The following is a 15,606-nucleotide window of genomic DNA, read 5'->3' as shown; positions in this document are numbered from 1 at the left end:
CTTACGTACGATATTATTTGAAGACAAAATCCAGATTGGGCTTCTTATAAATATTAAGACGACCAGAAACACATAGAATATACAGACACTGAGTTTAATCGTAGAAATATGTTATTAGTCGGAAACGTCTTACAATGCAGCAAACTCAGGAATGTCCATTTAAGTAAAAAAGGTAAAGGTTGCGTTTTTTTTTTTAAAGTAATTTTGCCGCGTTTTGCAACGGTTCATCAAAAGAGAGAGGGGAGCTAATGCTTAATTTTGATTTTAGTTTGCCGAATAATAGCTCCACAGCAAATTCATAAGTCTCTTTAAGTATTAGCTAAGTACTGTCTATATGACGCCTAGCTTAGCGTAATCATTCTGTTGTACCTGTAATGAGTCAAGTTTTGCATAGCCATTCGTTTGGTTTGCATTGACATAGCCCGCAGGCTCGTTTGGCGTTGAATAATGGGATGTTTGAGCAACAACGTTCGCGGTGCCTTGGTACGTTTTCTTTTGTTGTGTCGTATCCTCCACTTCAGAATAGGTGTTTTCGGGAGTGCTGGAACCATTATATTTTCCAAGCTCGGTGTTGTATCCGACAGCATCGAAAACCGAAGCTTTGTTTGCTATGTTATTCTTTACGTGAGTAGCTTCACGATCAGTCGGTAATTTCTTCTGACGTCTGATGTACCTAAAATAGCATTAATTAACTAGATTAACTTATTTATTATTATTATTATATTTGATCATCATGCTCATCATGATGGTAAATGTGATGATGAAGATAATGATGATAATAATAATGGTAATAATAATGATGATGATGATAATGGTAATAATAATGACGAAGATGGTTATAATAATGATGAAGATTATGATAATGGTGATAATAATGATGATGAAGATTATGATAATGGTGATAATGATGATGATAATGGTAATAATAATGACGAAGATGATGATAATGGTGAAAATAATAATGATGATTGTAATGGTGATAATAATAATGATGATGATTGTAATGGTGATAATAACGATGATGATGATTGTAATGGTTATAATAATGATGATGATAATGGTAATAATAATGATGATGATGGTAATGGTGATAATAATAATGATGATGATGGTAATGGTTATAATAATGATGATGATAATGGTGATAATAATGATGATGTTGGTAATGGTTATAATAATGATGATGATAATGGTAATAATAATGACGAAGATGGTTATAATAATGATGAAGATTATGATAATGGTGATAATAATGATGAAGAAGATTATGATAATGGTGATAATAATGATGATGAAGATTATGATAATGGTGATAATGATGATGATAATGGTAATAATAATGACGAAGATGATGATAATGGTGATAATAATGATGATGATTGTAATGGTGATAATAATAATGATGATGATTGTAATGGTGATAATAATGATGATGATGATGATGATGGTAATGGTGATAATAATGATGAAGATCATGATAATGGTAATAATAATGATGAAGATGATAATAATGGTTATAATAATAATGATGATTGTAATGGTAATAATAATGATGAAGATCATGATGCTAATGGTGATAATGATGATGATGATTGTAATGGTAATAATAATGATGATGATGATTGTAATGGTGATAATAATGATGATGATTGTTATAATACTGATGATGATTGTAGTGGTGATAATAATGATGATGATGTAATGATGATGATTGTAATGGTGATAATAATGATGATGATTGTAATGGTGATAATAATGATGATGATTGTAATGGTGATAATTGTAATGGTAATAATAATGATGAAGACGATGATAATGGTGATACTAATAATGATGATGATTGTAATGGTGATAATAATGATGATGATTGTAATGGTGATAATAATGATGATGATTGTAATGGTGATAATAATGATGATGATTGTAATGGTAATAATAATAATGATGATTGTAATGGTAATAATAATGATGAAGATGATGACAATGGTGATAATAATAATGATGATTATGGTGGTGGTGATGATGACAATGATGATTAATGATTATGATAATGTTGAGGATGCTAATAATGATGATGATCATCATCAGTATACATAAATATGGCATTAACCATAATGATTACCTACTTCATTATCAAGTGGAGTAGTAGTAGCAATAGTGTAATGTCCCCACTAAAACATACTGATAAAAAAAAGTTTGTTTTATTTAACGACGCCACTAAAGCACATTGATTTTTTTATCTTATCATCGGTTATTGGACGTCAAACATAATAATGGTTATTCTGACACTGTGTTTTTTTTAGAGGAAATCCGTTGTCGCCACACAGGCTACTCTTTTACGACAGACAGCAAGGGATCTTTTATTTGCACTTCCCACAGGCAGGATAGCACAAACCATGGCCTTTGTTGAACCAGTTATGGATCACTGGTCGGTGCAAGTGGTTTACACCTACCCACTGAGCCTTGCGGAGCACTCACTCAGGGTTTGGAGTCTGTATATGGATTAAAAATCCCATGCCTCGACTGGGATCCGAACTCAGTATCTACCAGCCTGTAGACCGATGGCCTAACCACGACGCCACCGAGGCCGGTATACTGATCAATTAATCACTGGTTATTGGATGCCAAACATTTGGCAATTCTCATTTGTAGTCTTCAGAGACAATCTGACAGATATGTTTTCCACTTGTCAGGTCAGGTCAGGTCAGGTCAGGTCAGGTCAGAGTGTTTAACGTGCACATTCAGAACAAGCTGTTGTAGCGCACGTCTGTCCTGGGCATAGGTGCCGACCTCGGCCAGCTACTACCTCCAGGACAGGAAAGGGGTGGTTTGGGTTGGAGGGGTGACCGCCTGCACTGGTAGGTGCAAGGGAGCACCAGCAGTCCGACCGGGGTCGATAACAGGCGGAGGGTGGTATGGTGCTATGGAATTTGGAAAGTCCCGTAGGAATAAGCCAAAGAGAATTGGTGCGCATTTTTGTGAATGAAATTAGATGCAATTTTGAACGGTCCGCCAAAAATTAAAGAAGGGAGCTGCGTATGTTCCACCTGTATCAAGGAGGCTTTTATATACACTTTCTCACAGACAAGACAACACATACCACTGCCTTTGATATACCAGTTGTGCGGCACTAGTTAGGATGGGTCGACTGATATGGTTCGAACCTATGTACCAGACATCATTGGAGAGCGCTCTGCCATCCGAGTTAGATACCGGCCCTAATAGTAATAGAAATAGTAATAACAGCAGCAGTAGTAGTGAGATTGCCCCCGCCCCTGCCCCTCCCGCAGGGTACGGCCCTGATACATAAATGATTAAAAGAAGATATTCTGACCAGCAAAGAATACACGAGACGATGATTAGGATTAAAAGAAGAAGTCCTGCTCCAGCAGCGAGGGCGATGATGATGATGTCCCCGTGGTCTTCAGTGTCAGTTGCAGCTAGAGCTGAAGTAAAGACAAAGACAATTATAGACCAGTTAAAACATATAGATCTGTGCAAAACAGGCCTGGTGCTTATAAAACTTTTAGAGTCTAGACTCGAGACCTTAATAGAGCCTGAGACAGTAATGTCATGACAACGCCATACACACTGCATGTGTCTAGACTCGAGACCTTAATAGAGCCTGAGACAGTAATGTCATGACAACGCCACACAAACTGTGTGAAGTCATTATAGAGATTAAAAATCTCATGCCTCGACTGGGATCCGAACCCAGATATGTTTTCAACTTGTCATACTCGATTATTTCAGACTAGATTTTTAATAAACATAGGGCCTACTCTTTAAATCATTTAAGTACAGTAAACACAAATAACGTTTTGTTTTGCGCAATACAAAACTTGTTTATTATTCAAATAGAGTTTCGAAATGCTTTTTGAATGTTGCAGAATGTAGCGAGCGTCTTACAGAGAATGACGTCATGTATCTTGTATGACGTCATATGGCAAAAGCCTTTTTAGGTTGACGATACTCGATTTGCGTACACAAAAATAGAATAAATAATGATTTCCCGACTATTCTTGTAGGATTTAAGGATAAAAGAAATAACTGGATACTGTCTTAAGATATCGGCTTTATCCTGCTCATTCTAGTCTTCGCAGGATAAAGCCGATATCTTAAGTCAGCAACCATGTCATGTCATGTCATGTCATAGGGTTTTACGTTCACATTCAGAACAAGCTGTTGTAGCGCACGCCTATCGTGGGCACAAGAGCCGGCCTTGGCCGGCTCCTCCGTCCATGACAGGAAAGTGGGGGGAGGGGAGAGGAGGGACCGCCTGCACTGGCAGGTGCAAGGGAGCACCAGCAGCCCGATCAAATCGGTAGCAGGCGGGTGGGGGTGGTGGTGGTGCTATGGAATTTGAATGGAGCAGTTAAATGCCAAAGAGAAAAGGGTGCGTAATTTTGATTGAGGGAATTTGGCGCAATTTTGAACGGTCGGTCGAAAGGTAAATGGCCGAGCTAATATAGGTTTTGATATTAGTGAATCGAGAGTAGCTCGTTAATTTTAGACCTTTACGATGCTGTGGTGTCTCCCTAGGTTGCCCATAGGGCCCTTATAAAGGGCCTGACCGCTTCTGGTCGAGGCATCACCAAGTACCAAGTTATTACCAGCAGCAAGTATTGGGGGTTTGGGTGGGGGAGGCCGATATTCTTTTGTTCAGCTTCCCCCGGGTGCATTGCAATTGTATACTCGGAACGGTATTCTTTTGTCCGGTTCCTTGTCAGTAACCAGTTATTCCATATATATATATACTCTTCAAAAAAAGAAACGCAAAAGGGTACAAATGGGTTATAACTCCGATTTTATGTTTCCTACCGGTCCATGCTTTGTGAATATAAGGTCATTGCATGTCCCAAACACATTCCCACGGTTACATTCGATAAAACGCAGCTACTGTACAATAAAGTTCCAAAATGTGAATATTCGCAAAAACGCAGCCACGTGCAAACCATGTCACCACTGCACGTGCGTTGTCTGCACGTGCAACATGAACACCGACAGTATAAAAGTGCAGGGTGTTCGCTTGCCTGGCCTCTGTATCTGGCCGACAGTTGACAATCCAGGACATGCCACGTCTCAGTGAACCGCAGAGAAACAATGCCATCGGCCGACTAGACGCAGGCGAATCCAGAACGGCCGTTGCCAGGGCATTCCATGTGTCCCCAAGCACCATCTCCAGACTGTGGGACCGTTACCAGCAACATGGATCAACACGTGACCTCCCTAGATCCGGTCGACCACGGGTCACTACCCCCGGGCAGGACCGCTACATCCGGGTACGCCACTTTCGGGAACGATTGACTACTGCCACCTCCACAGCCGCAGCAATACCAGGTTTGCGCAGGATATCCGACCAGACCGTACGGAACCGCCTACGTGAGGTAGGAATTCGTGCCAGACGTCCAGTTCGAGGTGTCATCTTAACACCACAACACCGTCGACTCCGACTGCAGTGGTGCCAGATTCATCGACAATGGCCTCAACTGCGATGGAGACAGGTGTGGTTCAGTGACGAGTCCCGATTTCTGCTCCGACGTCATGATGGAAGATGTCGCGTGTATAGGCGTCGTGGTGAACGTTATGCGTCAAACTGCGTGCAGGAAGTGGACAGATTCGGCGGGGGTAGTGTCATGGTGTGGGCAGCCATCTCACACACTGGCAGAACTGACCTGGTCCACGTGCAGGGCAACCTGAATGCACAGGGCTACATTGACCAGATCCTCCGGCCACACATCGTTCCAGTTATGGCCAACGCCAACGCAGTGTTCCAACATGACAACGCCAGGCCTCACACAGCACGTCTCACAACGGCTTTCCTACAGAACAACAACATTAATGTCCTTTCTTGGCCATCGACATCACCGGATTTGGACCGACGCCTCCGACAGCGACAACCACAGCCCCAGACCCTGCCCGAGCTGGCAGCAGCCTTGCAGGCCGAGTGGGCCACCATCCCCCGGGACGTCATCCGTACTCTGGTTGCTTCAATGGGCAGGCGGTGCCAGGCAGTTGTCAACACACGCGGAGGCCACACCCGGTATTGACTCCAGATGACCTTGACCTTGGTGGTGTGTCCTATCACTTACTCACAATGGACTAGAGTGAATTGTGAACAATCCTGCAACATTTGGTAATTATCGGACTCACCATTCAATAATTAAATCAATTCTCCAAATGTTACGACAATGTGGTTTTGCGTTTCTTCTTTTGAAGAGTATATATATATACAGTAAACTCTCTATATATCAAATTTGCTGGTGCCAGCCGGTTAGTTTGAGATATCGTTACATTTGAGATAACTAAACATCTAAAATTTATTCTCATGGAGAAAAAAAAGTAAAATCACCGTGTAAAGTAGAAAATCTTTTATTGCGTGAAATAACAGTCAATTTCACAAATGCAAACACAATACATAATTAAATCATTTAAACCACTTCAGTACCTCATCAACATCGACAAACTTAGCATTTCGCATTTTCCGACGTTTTGCATTTGAATTCAAAGCCGCTTCCTTAAGTTTATCAGCTGATTTTATCCAAGTTGATAAGGTGCTTAATAGAATATCAAACTCCTTTGCAATGGCGTACAATCAGAGATTTTCCGACAGGTGGCGCTCGTGCACTATACACCATTCCTTTTTCTATATTTGTATTGTCGTAAAGCACCGATCAGTATATCCACTCTATTATTCCCGACCTAATTGTGAGCATGTATGTGACTAAAGCGTAGAACGGCTAAAAATTAAAGTAAATAATAAAAATCTACGAAATTCCGCAGTTGGTAGTAAAAAAAAAAGAAAAAAAAGAAGAATAAAAAAGAACAAAATAATGTCCAGCTAAATCGTGGGTTTTCCCCAACCACGTAGGCTAGTCCGTACCGTTCTTACAACTTTCTATCATATATCCACCATGCCAAAACCATTAAATGTGTACATATTTGACTGATAATACTTGAGTGTTTGCAATAAAAAAAAACGGTAACAGCATTTAATAAAGTTTTAATTTGTAAAACGCCACGTTCCATTCTTCGCTGTTTACTTCCGGGTTCTATTCAATGTTATTTGTTTACTATAGTTTGACACCCAGTAGCCGATGTATTTTTCGTGCTGGGGTGTCGTTAAACATTCATTCATTCATTTACTATTCAATGTTTGTTATCGCGATTTAATATGAAGATATACGTGTTTAAAACCACAAATTATTCGTTTGCAGAGTAGAGTAAATTCAACCAAATTTGTCAACAATTATTTTTAATAAATTATTTCAATGAAATTAAAAATAAAAAACCCCAACCCAACCCAACCCAAACAAAATAAATAAATAAAATAAATAAATAAATATATTCAATGTAAAAAAAATTAAAATTAAAAATGTTTATATGTATACATGTAATAAATTAAAAAAAATCAATAACATACATATATAATTACAGAAATAAATATTAAATTTTCAAATGATGAAAAATAAATAGGAAATTAAAAATATTAAATATATAGTTAGTTTTTTTCACATGTAAGTAGAAATATAACAATGCTTTTTCATACACATTTACATGAAATTAGAAATGATAGTGGTATTGTTTTTCAATATTTATAATTTGTTAATGTAAATAATTTAATTTGTGTGTACAAAATGACATAATCTGATAGGAATTCTGATTTCACTGAGCCTGTTTTAACATAAATCTATTTGACCTACCGATATCTAAATTTTATACTTTTCAGTACTTATATTAAGAAAAGTCCAATGTAAATAATCTTTATCATGGTTCATACACTTATTTACCAAGAAATTTCATGACTTTCCATGATTTCCACTAATAATGAAATTAACAGCAATTCAGACATTATACTATTTTTTCTCTCCAAAAGCTGCAATTAAATTAAAGAAACAAAATACTGCTATTTTACAAATGTGGATTTCTAAAACCAGATGCAGCAAGAAATAATTATGACTATATATAAAAGTACACTTATGGTTTACTAATAGTTTAAAGTGAATATGGGTACAACACCAATTAACACTAATTACATTAATTTCAAAAGATGCATTACATGCAGTATTCACACATGGCTTGTTTCATGTTCAATGTATGATGAGTTACTTGCTTAGCATGTACATGTATTTGATAAACTGTACATAAACAATACCTATCTGGTATTTATATTTTCAGTCCAACAGTGTGGGTTTTTTCAATGCCATGCTAGAATTTATCACAATGTAGTCCACATACTCCCCCAAAAAGTAAAAGTATTATAAACTGTTATAGGCTTAAACAGTCACTGGAGAATAAAATGTTGGGATTTTGCTACGTTTTTCCAAAATAGTCCAGTTAGGCAATAATAAGAAAAAAGACAAAGAATAAAAAGAACCCCCCCCCCCCCCCCAAAAAAAGACACAAAAACAAAACAAACAAAAAACAAATATTAATATTTCCAGTTTCAGGATATTTATGTAAATAAATTCTAGATTATAATTTGGAAAGTATTTTGTTATGGTTAGTTTGTTTTTGGGTCAGTAGCAAAAACAAAACAGTTTGTTCTGTTATGCCTCAAGTATTTAATCAAATCTCACATTGCAAAACAAGCTCCGCAGTCTCTTTAGAATAACCAATAATGAAAAGAAATTAATATTTTTTTACAACATCTCAGCACATTTTAAATTTGGTGTTAAACATCTGTTTCAGAAAAACAGCCTGCATAATTTTGACCCATAGTTTTGACACTTGGCATAGATACTGACTCACCAAGAAGGTAAACCCATGGCCACCACACAGGCTACTCCTATCAATTACTTTAATTTCAGCATTTTCACTTTTATTGGAGTTATTTGTTTACACCACCATCACAGCATCCTTTGGTAGTGTTTTTGTCAGTAATTTCAGATATGCTTAGTATAAAAAGAAAATGCATCCTACATACATATTACAGCTTACAAAAGAGATACCCAACTAATAGGCCCCCTATAGATAGATTAACAAAGGAATAATCAAATGTAGAGTTTAACAAATGAAGAAAAGAAAATTTTATTCTGCCATGTACCTAAAAAAAATTCTGGTAACATGACTAAAAAATATTAGGTAGGGCCAGTCTAAACTTTAAAAAAAACAAAAAAAACAACTACATCTGTACTCTTTTTAACTTAAAAAAAAATGGGGAAAAATAATCAGGGTAAGCCTTTTTTTTTAGGTAGGGTCGGTTTCAAGAAACAATTGGTTTTACACCTCAATGGGCACTCCACATCTCACTATTCTGTTTATATTGTATGTATGCTATTTGCATGTCTCAAACTATTATTTTCTTCTTCAAATTGTGTATTAGGGGCTGTGAAAGAGGTGAGGGCCGATAGGGCCATGGTCTCCTCTTTTTTCTGTTACTGTTCTCAAAAGTCTGGAGATGTCATAGACCCTATGTTAACATCTGATATTTAAACTTATTCCGGGTGAGCATGCCTTCGAACCCCCACCAACAGGTTCGGGCCCTCAAATACATGTATACACACACACACACACACACTCTCTCTCTCTCTCTCTCTCTCTCTCTCTCTCTCTCTCTCTCTCTCTCTCTCTCTCTCTCTCTCTCTCTCTCTGTGTCTCTGTCTGTCTGTCTGTCTCTCTCTCACACACACCACAACCTTTTAACAGCACACTATAAGTACCCCCACCCCATCCCCACTTTCAAATACACTCCGCTGGCCCTGTACATAAATTTAAAAAAAAGTGTTGTTTCTAAAACATTTCTTTTAGTCTGTGAAATTATTGATTAAAAATAAATTAATTAAATAATCGACAACAAACATGATCAATGCCATGGGGGGTAGGACTAACTCACCTAAACCCTCCCTCTCACCAAAAAGCAGTGAACAAAACACACAAAAAACAAATGTCCACATAGCATATATAAAAGGAAGAAAATATAATATTTCAACTAGATTTTATTCAAATAATATATAAATAATTAATTTTGTTTTGAATCCACACACCGAGAATGGATAGGTTTTTGGCAATGACATACAAACGCCTCTTTATTCAGCGATTCACTGTTTGTTTTGTTTTTTGTTGTTGTTGTATTTTGTCATATACTAGATCCGTTATGCAGTCCAGACATTCTTTGTGCAATGCATCATCGTCTGAAAAAATATGACCACTTTTCCTGTTCGTACAGAGGTGGACAAGTAATTTAATACGACCATTGGCTTCAAATCACACTACTGAACAGCTGTTTAAAGCGAGACTCTAGGGTGTATAGTGACGACGCGACCTCTAAGGGGGAGATAATTTCTGGGTGTACGCCATTTGGATCTTAGGTTTTGTCCCAAGTTCAACTGCCTTGATTGTCTCATATTTCTTCTCAAAAGAATGTACTTTCTCTTGCGTGTCAGAGTTAAAGCACTGGATCCAGCTAACCCCCCCAGTGCTCAGACTGGGTCCTTCACTGGATTGCTCGCAGCGTTCGTTCTCCGACATATTGCAAGATGTATGCATAACAAGTGTGTGTGTGTGTGTATATATATATATATATATATATCAGGGCCGTAGCTAAGATATTTTGTTGGGGGGGGGGGGGGTAGTTAATAGTCTAAATATCAGGTGTTCGCAAAAAGTGAACATATCCTTCCCCACTGGTGGCACCCGTCATGAGTAAACAAAAAACACTGTGGTATAGAATTATAGAAAGTAGATAATAAATATCAAGAGAGTAATCTGCCCTTACCTTCAGTGCAGGTGAGTCCTGTCCAGCCTGGCAGACACCCGCCAACGCAGTGTCCCAGTTCATTGTTACAGAGTTGTTCCCCCTTGCAATGTCGGTCTGCGCACGCTGTTTGACAGTTAACACCGAAATGTTCCGAATCGCAACCTATAATTTTAAATAATTCAGTCATTTGTACATCATGATAAATAATTCACATTCGCCCATACACACCCACAGAGCCGGTTTATCCTAGTAGTACACGAGGGAACTGCAAAATATATATCCTGGGAAGGGGACCCCGCTGTTATTTGTGCTACAGGCCACGCCGATCCTTAACACAACCCTTTGTGACGCCCATGCACAAATGTATTATGCACAATACGAATTTCAAAACTTTTGTTTCACTATCTATCGGCCTTTAGGCTAGTAGGTTGTGGGTTCACATCCCAATAAAGACTTCAGCACGAAATGAGTTGGGAGGTGACTTCTTCAACTCGTAGGCGTGCAGGCTCCCACTTTTGTAGGGTGGAGGGGGTGGAGGTGGGGGAGGTGGGGGTGCAGGCTGATTTTTGCCTGAATTAAACAAAAATGCCCGAATCTGGATAACATTATTTATTCATATTAGCATTACTGTCAAACAGGCAAATAGGATTGCAAACGAATCACTGCGTATGTTTACATAAATAACAACTAACATTGTGTGTAGAATGATGGAAAAAAACATCGTGAAAAAGTTTCAGGCCAGCTCATTTTACCTGAAAATCTATATTGTTTTTGCCCGAATTTAAGGTTTTAATTCACCTCTAGGAGTTCAGTTGTCCACCCCCCCCCCTCCCCCACCTCCCGCCTCCAACTGAATATATTGTGAGCATTATATATTTTTGTAAAATATATTAATCTATGGACATCCGTGTCACATTCCGATGCTCCCTCCACCTTACGTTGGCGCTTAAACTTGGCAACATGACTGGGACGGTGTGGTTGCGAACAAGCTTCATACTATGAAGCCGGTCTTGGGAAAGTGGCAGTCCTCCTATAGACAGTGCAGGAAGGATGAGGTAGTCTTGTGTCGTGCCCGCATCGGTCATACATATTTGACCCATTCATTTATCTTAAAGAAAGATCCTCCACCTCAGTGTGAGCACTGTCAGTGTACTCTGACGGTGCGCCACATTTTGGTGGAGTGTTAGCATCTTAAAGAAACTCGAAAAGATATATTTGGACCACGAAATGTGATGGAATCCTTTCGATTCCATCCAAAACGTATCTTAAAGTTCCTACGTGATATTGACTTCTATTGTAAATTTTAAATGTTATCTAACTGTGATATTTGTATTTTTGCACAGTTCTTTACACTGTGTTTTAATTTAACTGTTGAATTTTTATAATGATGTTTTGTTTTGCATTTACCATAGTTTGACACCCAATAGCCGATGTATTTTTCGTGCTGGGGTGTCGTTAAACATTCATTCATTCATTCATTCATTCATCCATCATTAAAGTGGCAGTCCTCCTACAAACGGAGTTGGACCCATACATCGTGTTATGGCTGCCTACTCTCACGACTGTCATAACATAACGTCTCTTGGAATCCGTCCTGTGCAGAAATTCCAGGCTCGTAGTAAACGATACCTTAAAGGAGTGGAGGTGGGGGTGGTGGTTACAATCTCTAGGGTGCACAAACCGGTTTTTTACTTTACTTTTATTTATATATTATAATATAGTAGGAATGAATGAATGTTTAAGACACCCATATAGAGGAGGGTGGGGGGAGGATGGAGGGTATGAATATGCTAATAGCAGATAGTAATTATCATGTTACCGCTTCTAATAGTTTTTCCGGTACACTATAACTGGTCAAAGACAACTGATCAAAGACCCAGTTAATTAACATGGAATGTTATGTCATGTACAACATTACATATTAATTAACTGGGTCATGTGCAATCTAATTAAAATTAGCTCCACTATTACATGTGGATCTAACACCAGCTAGTTGGAGCTCATGTCCACCAATGAAAACCTTACTTGCAGAATCCTGCCAGTGATTTAAAACTAACAACACTGCGTAATCCCCAATGTCCAGGTAACATTTCGTCTGTAAATAATAATTTAAATATTGACCAATCACACTTTGCCTTTTATAACGTTATTTGGGAGCATACACGTTCTAAAAATATCGGGCGAGTCTATTTTAGTGGCCGCAGTACAGCGAACCATACCAATACGTACGGGATGGGTTATCAGTCTTCAATTTTACTAATTTTATTTATAAAAAACCCAAACCTAAATCAATCTTCAGTTTTACATCACAAATTATTTATTTTATAAAATAAAACATGTTTTAAGGCATTCGTAATTCACACGAAATATGTCGTATTCCCATGTCCATATAATACCCTGACATCTGATCCTCCATCTCACCCTCAGTTAACAAGGTAGTGCGAGCTGCCAACAAACTTGGATCAGCCCCCTGCTCTAGGATTAACTCTTGTCTATTACAAGGTAAGTCCCCCCTATCAAACACAACTGGTTCATTTCCCCTCTGCGGGAGATCAACAGGTTCCACTTCATTTAATTCCTCAGTTGACTTATCTACCATTTTACTGATAACCTCATCCACTCCAATTTCATGGCTCACACACGTATCAGACAAATCACAAATATCCTCTGGGTCTCGTGCTAACCTACTGGCCATAGCCCTAGTCATTACACACGCAGGATATCTAGTCTCATCAACCTCACACACTTCTATGGGTAAAGGGCTGTCTTCAATTAACAAATGGTCACATTGCGGCTGACAACATTGACTAGTCAAATCATTACCCAACAAAACTCCTATGTTTTCAAAAGGCAAGTCCTTCACAACACCCATAATGACTGGTCCCGTCACAAACTTCGAACACAAGAAAACGTTATGTAACCGGACAACCATATTTTCTCCAGTAACTGAGGTTAAAGCCAAACTACGTCCTGTATCTGAATTCTTAATACCAGCTAAACACTCCGACGTGATCAGCGACTGACTACAACCTGTATCTCGATAGATTGACATTGCCTTAGGACTCAATTCTTGTTTCACATCACAAACCATACCAGTGGACACATACGAGTTTACCTTCTCTGCCATGGGACTAACCATTAACTCTCTCGCTAACGGAGCTGACCTCACTAAACCGACCACTTGCGCATTATCGCGTTTCCTTTTAAAACAGTGCCCGACAAGATGGTTATCCTTTTTACAGTAACTGCAATGTGGACGAAAAGTTCGTGCATTGGCTGATAATGCAGGCTTATCCTTACTTTGCCCACCAGGTGCATTCCTTGCCCGACTAGCTGACCAACTAGATGACTCTCCCCGATAGTTACTTTCCTGGGAAAAACCTGGCTGAAATTTCTTCTTATCACCCTGTTGTATAGAGCTACCCTGTACTGCCTGAGCTTTGTGTATTAACACGTAGTCATCTGCCACTATGCCTGCCTCCTCTATCTTTTTGACATCACGATCCTCTAAATAAATACGTAAGCTAACTGGTAATCCATTTTTAATGTCCTGTAAGATCCACAACTCCCGTAACTCGGTATATGACTCTACCTGATGAGACACCACCCATTTATCAAACATCCCTGCCTTCTTAGCCACAAACTCACTATAAGACTGACCCTGCGTTTTTCTCAACTCGCTATACCGTAAACGATAATCCTCAGGTCGTAATTCATACGCCCTCAACACTGCCGCCGTAACTAGGTCGTACTGACTTGCTCGCTCATCACTCATTGAATTATAAGCTACACTAGCCTTCCCCTTAAACTTAGACACGGCTAACAATGTCCACTTAGACTGCGGCCAATTTAGCTGTTTAGCAGCCCGTTCAAAAAGTTGGAAGAACATATCTACCTCTTGGTCATCAAATACAGGCACTGATCTATAAGCCTCCGACATGTTAAACCCATTTCCGGCTTCTCGTCTGACTTCTTCAGTATTCAACTTTAACTCATGTTCCACCTTTAATTTTGCTAACTGGAATTCTCTATCTCTATCTCTATCTTCTCTATCCCTCTCTTCTCTTTCTCTCTCTCTCTCTATCCCTCTCTCTATCTTCTCTATCTCTATCTTCTTTCTCTCTATCCCTCTCTTCTCTTTCTCTCTCTCTCTCGCTATCCCTCTCTTGTCTTTCTCTATCTGTATCTCTATCTTCTCTATCTCTATCTTCTTTCTCTCTATCCCTCTCTTCTCTTTCTCTCTCTCTCTCTCTCTCTCTCTATCCCTCTCTTCTTTTTCTCTATCTCTATCTTCTTTTTCTCTCTCTCTATCTCTATCTCTCTCTCTCTATCTCTCTCTTCTCTCTCTCTATCTAATGCACGTTCTTCTCTTTCGTACTCAAGCTTTTTAAAAGCTAATTGTTGTTCCACACTTAACTCATTTATCTCTATCTCTGGAACAATCTCACTGTCTTCCATAACAGGCCTATCACCAAAAACTTCCTGGATAATAATTGTCTTTATATCACCTAAGGTTTTAGCTGATGTTAAATCAATTTCTCGCTCACCCGCGATTTCATCTAATTCGGCCTTACGTGCTCGCATAATCTCCACTACACTGAGCGTAGGCCTATCCAGCAAATTCTTATCCATGTTTAGATATGACGCACTTATTATTAATTAATTTTCTAGTGAACAACGTTGCTACTTCTGGTAATTTGTAAAAATAATTTATAATGCCCCCATTTACAAACAATACTTTTTTTAAATATGCATGTCCCGTTTCAGATCCCGGACGAGCCCTCAATTTTCTACTCCTGTCACGGGGATTCTATAATACCCGTAACTGAATAAAACACGATTGTCCAAATATCTCTCCGAACTGTATATCTATTAGATCTCTCTGTAACAGGCAGTTATACCCGCTG

General features: G+C 38.7%; 1 protein-coding gene across 1 annotated transcript in view; it reads right to left on the bottom strand.

The window, feature by feature from the left end:
* Positions 1-145: 145 nt before the first annotated feature.
* The window catches only part of LOC121387169 (multiple epidermal growth factor-like domains protein 10), a 31,486-nt gene continuing 16,025 nt past the window's right edge, over positions 146-15,606 (bottom strand). The window contains exons 7-9 of the mRNA XM_041518194.1: positions 10,718-10,861; positions 3,335-3,446; positions 146-673 (exon numbers count right to left, since the gene is read on the bottom strand). Of these exons, the coding sequence (XP_041374128.1) occupies positions 331-673; positions 3,335-3,446; positions 10,718-10,861 (599 nt within the window). The 3' untranslated portion in view covers positions 146-330. The remainder of the gene's footprint in view (positions 674-3,334; positions 3,447-10,717; positions 10,862-15,606) is intronic.

This window comes from Gigantopelta aegis, chromosome 13 (genome assembly GCF_016097555.1).
Source record: "Gigantopelta aegis isolate Gae_Host chromosome 13, Gae_host_genome, whole genome shotgun sequence".
NCBI lineage: Eukaryota > Metazoa > Mollusca > Gastropoda > Neomphalida > Peltospiridae > Gigantopelta > Gigantopelta aegis.
The sequence above is the reverse complement of the archived record's forward strand: the minus strand, read 5'-3'. Positions and strand labels throughout refer to the sequence as shown.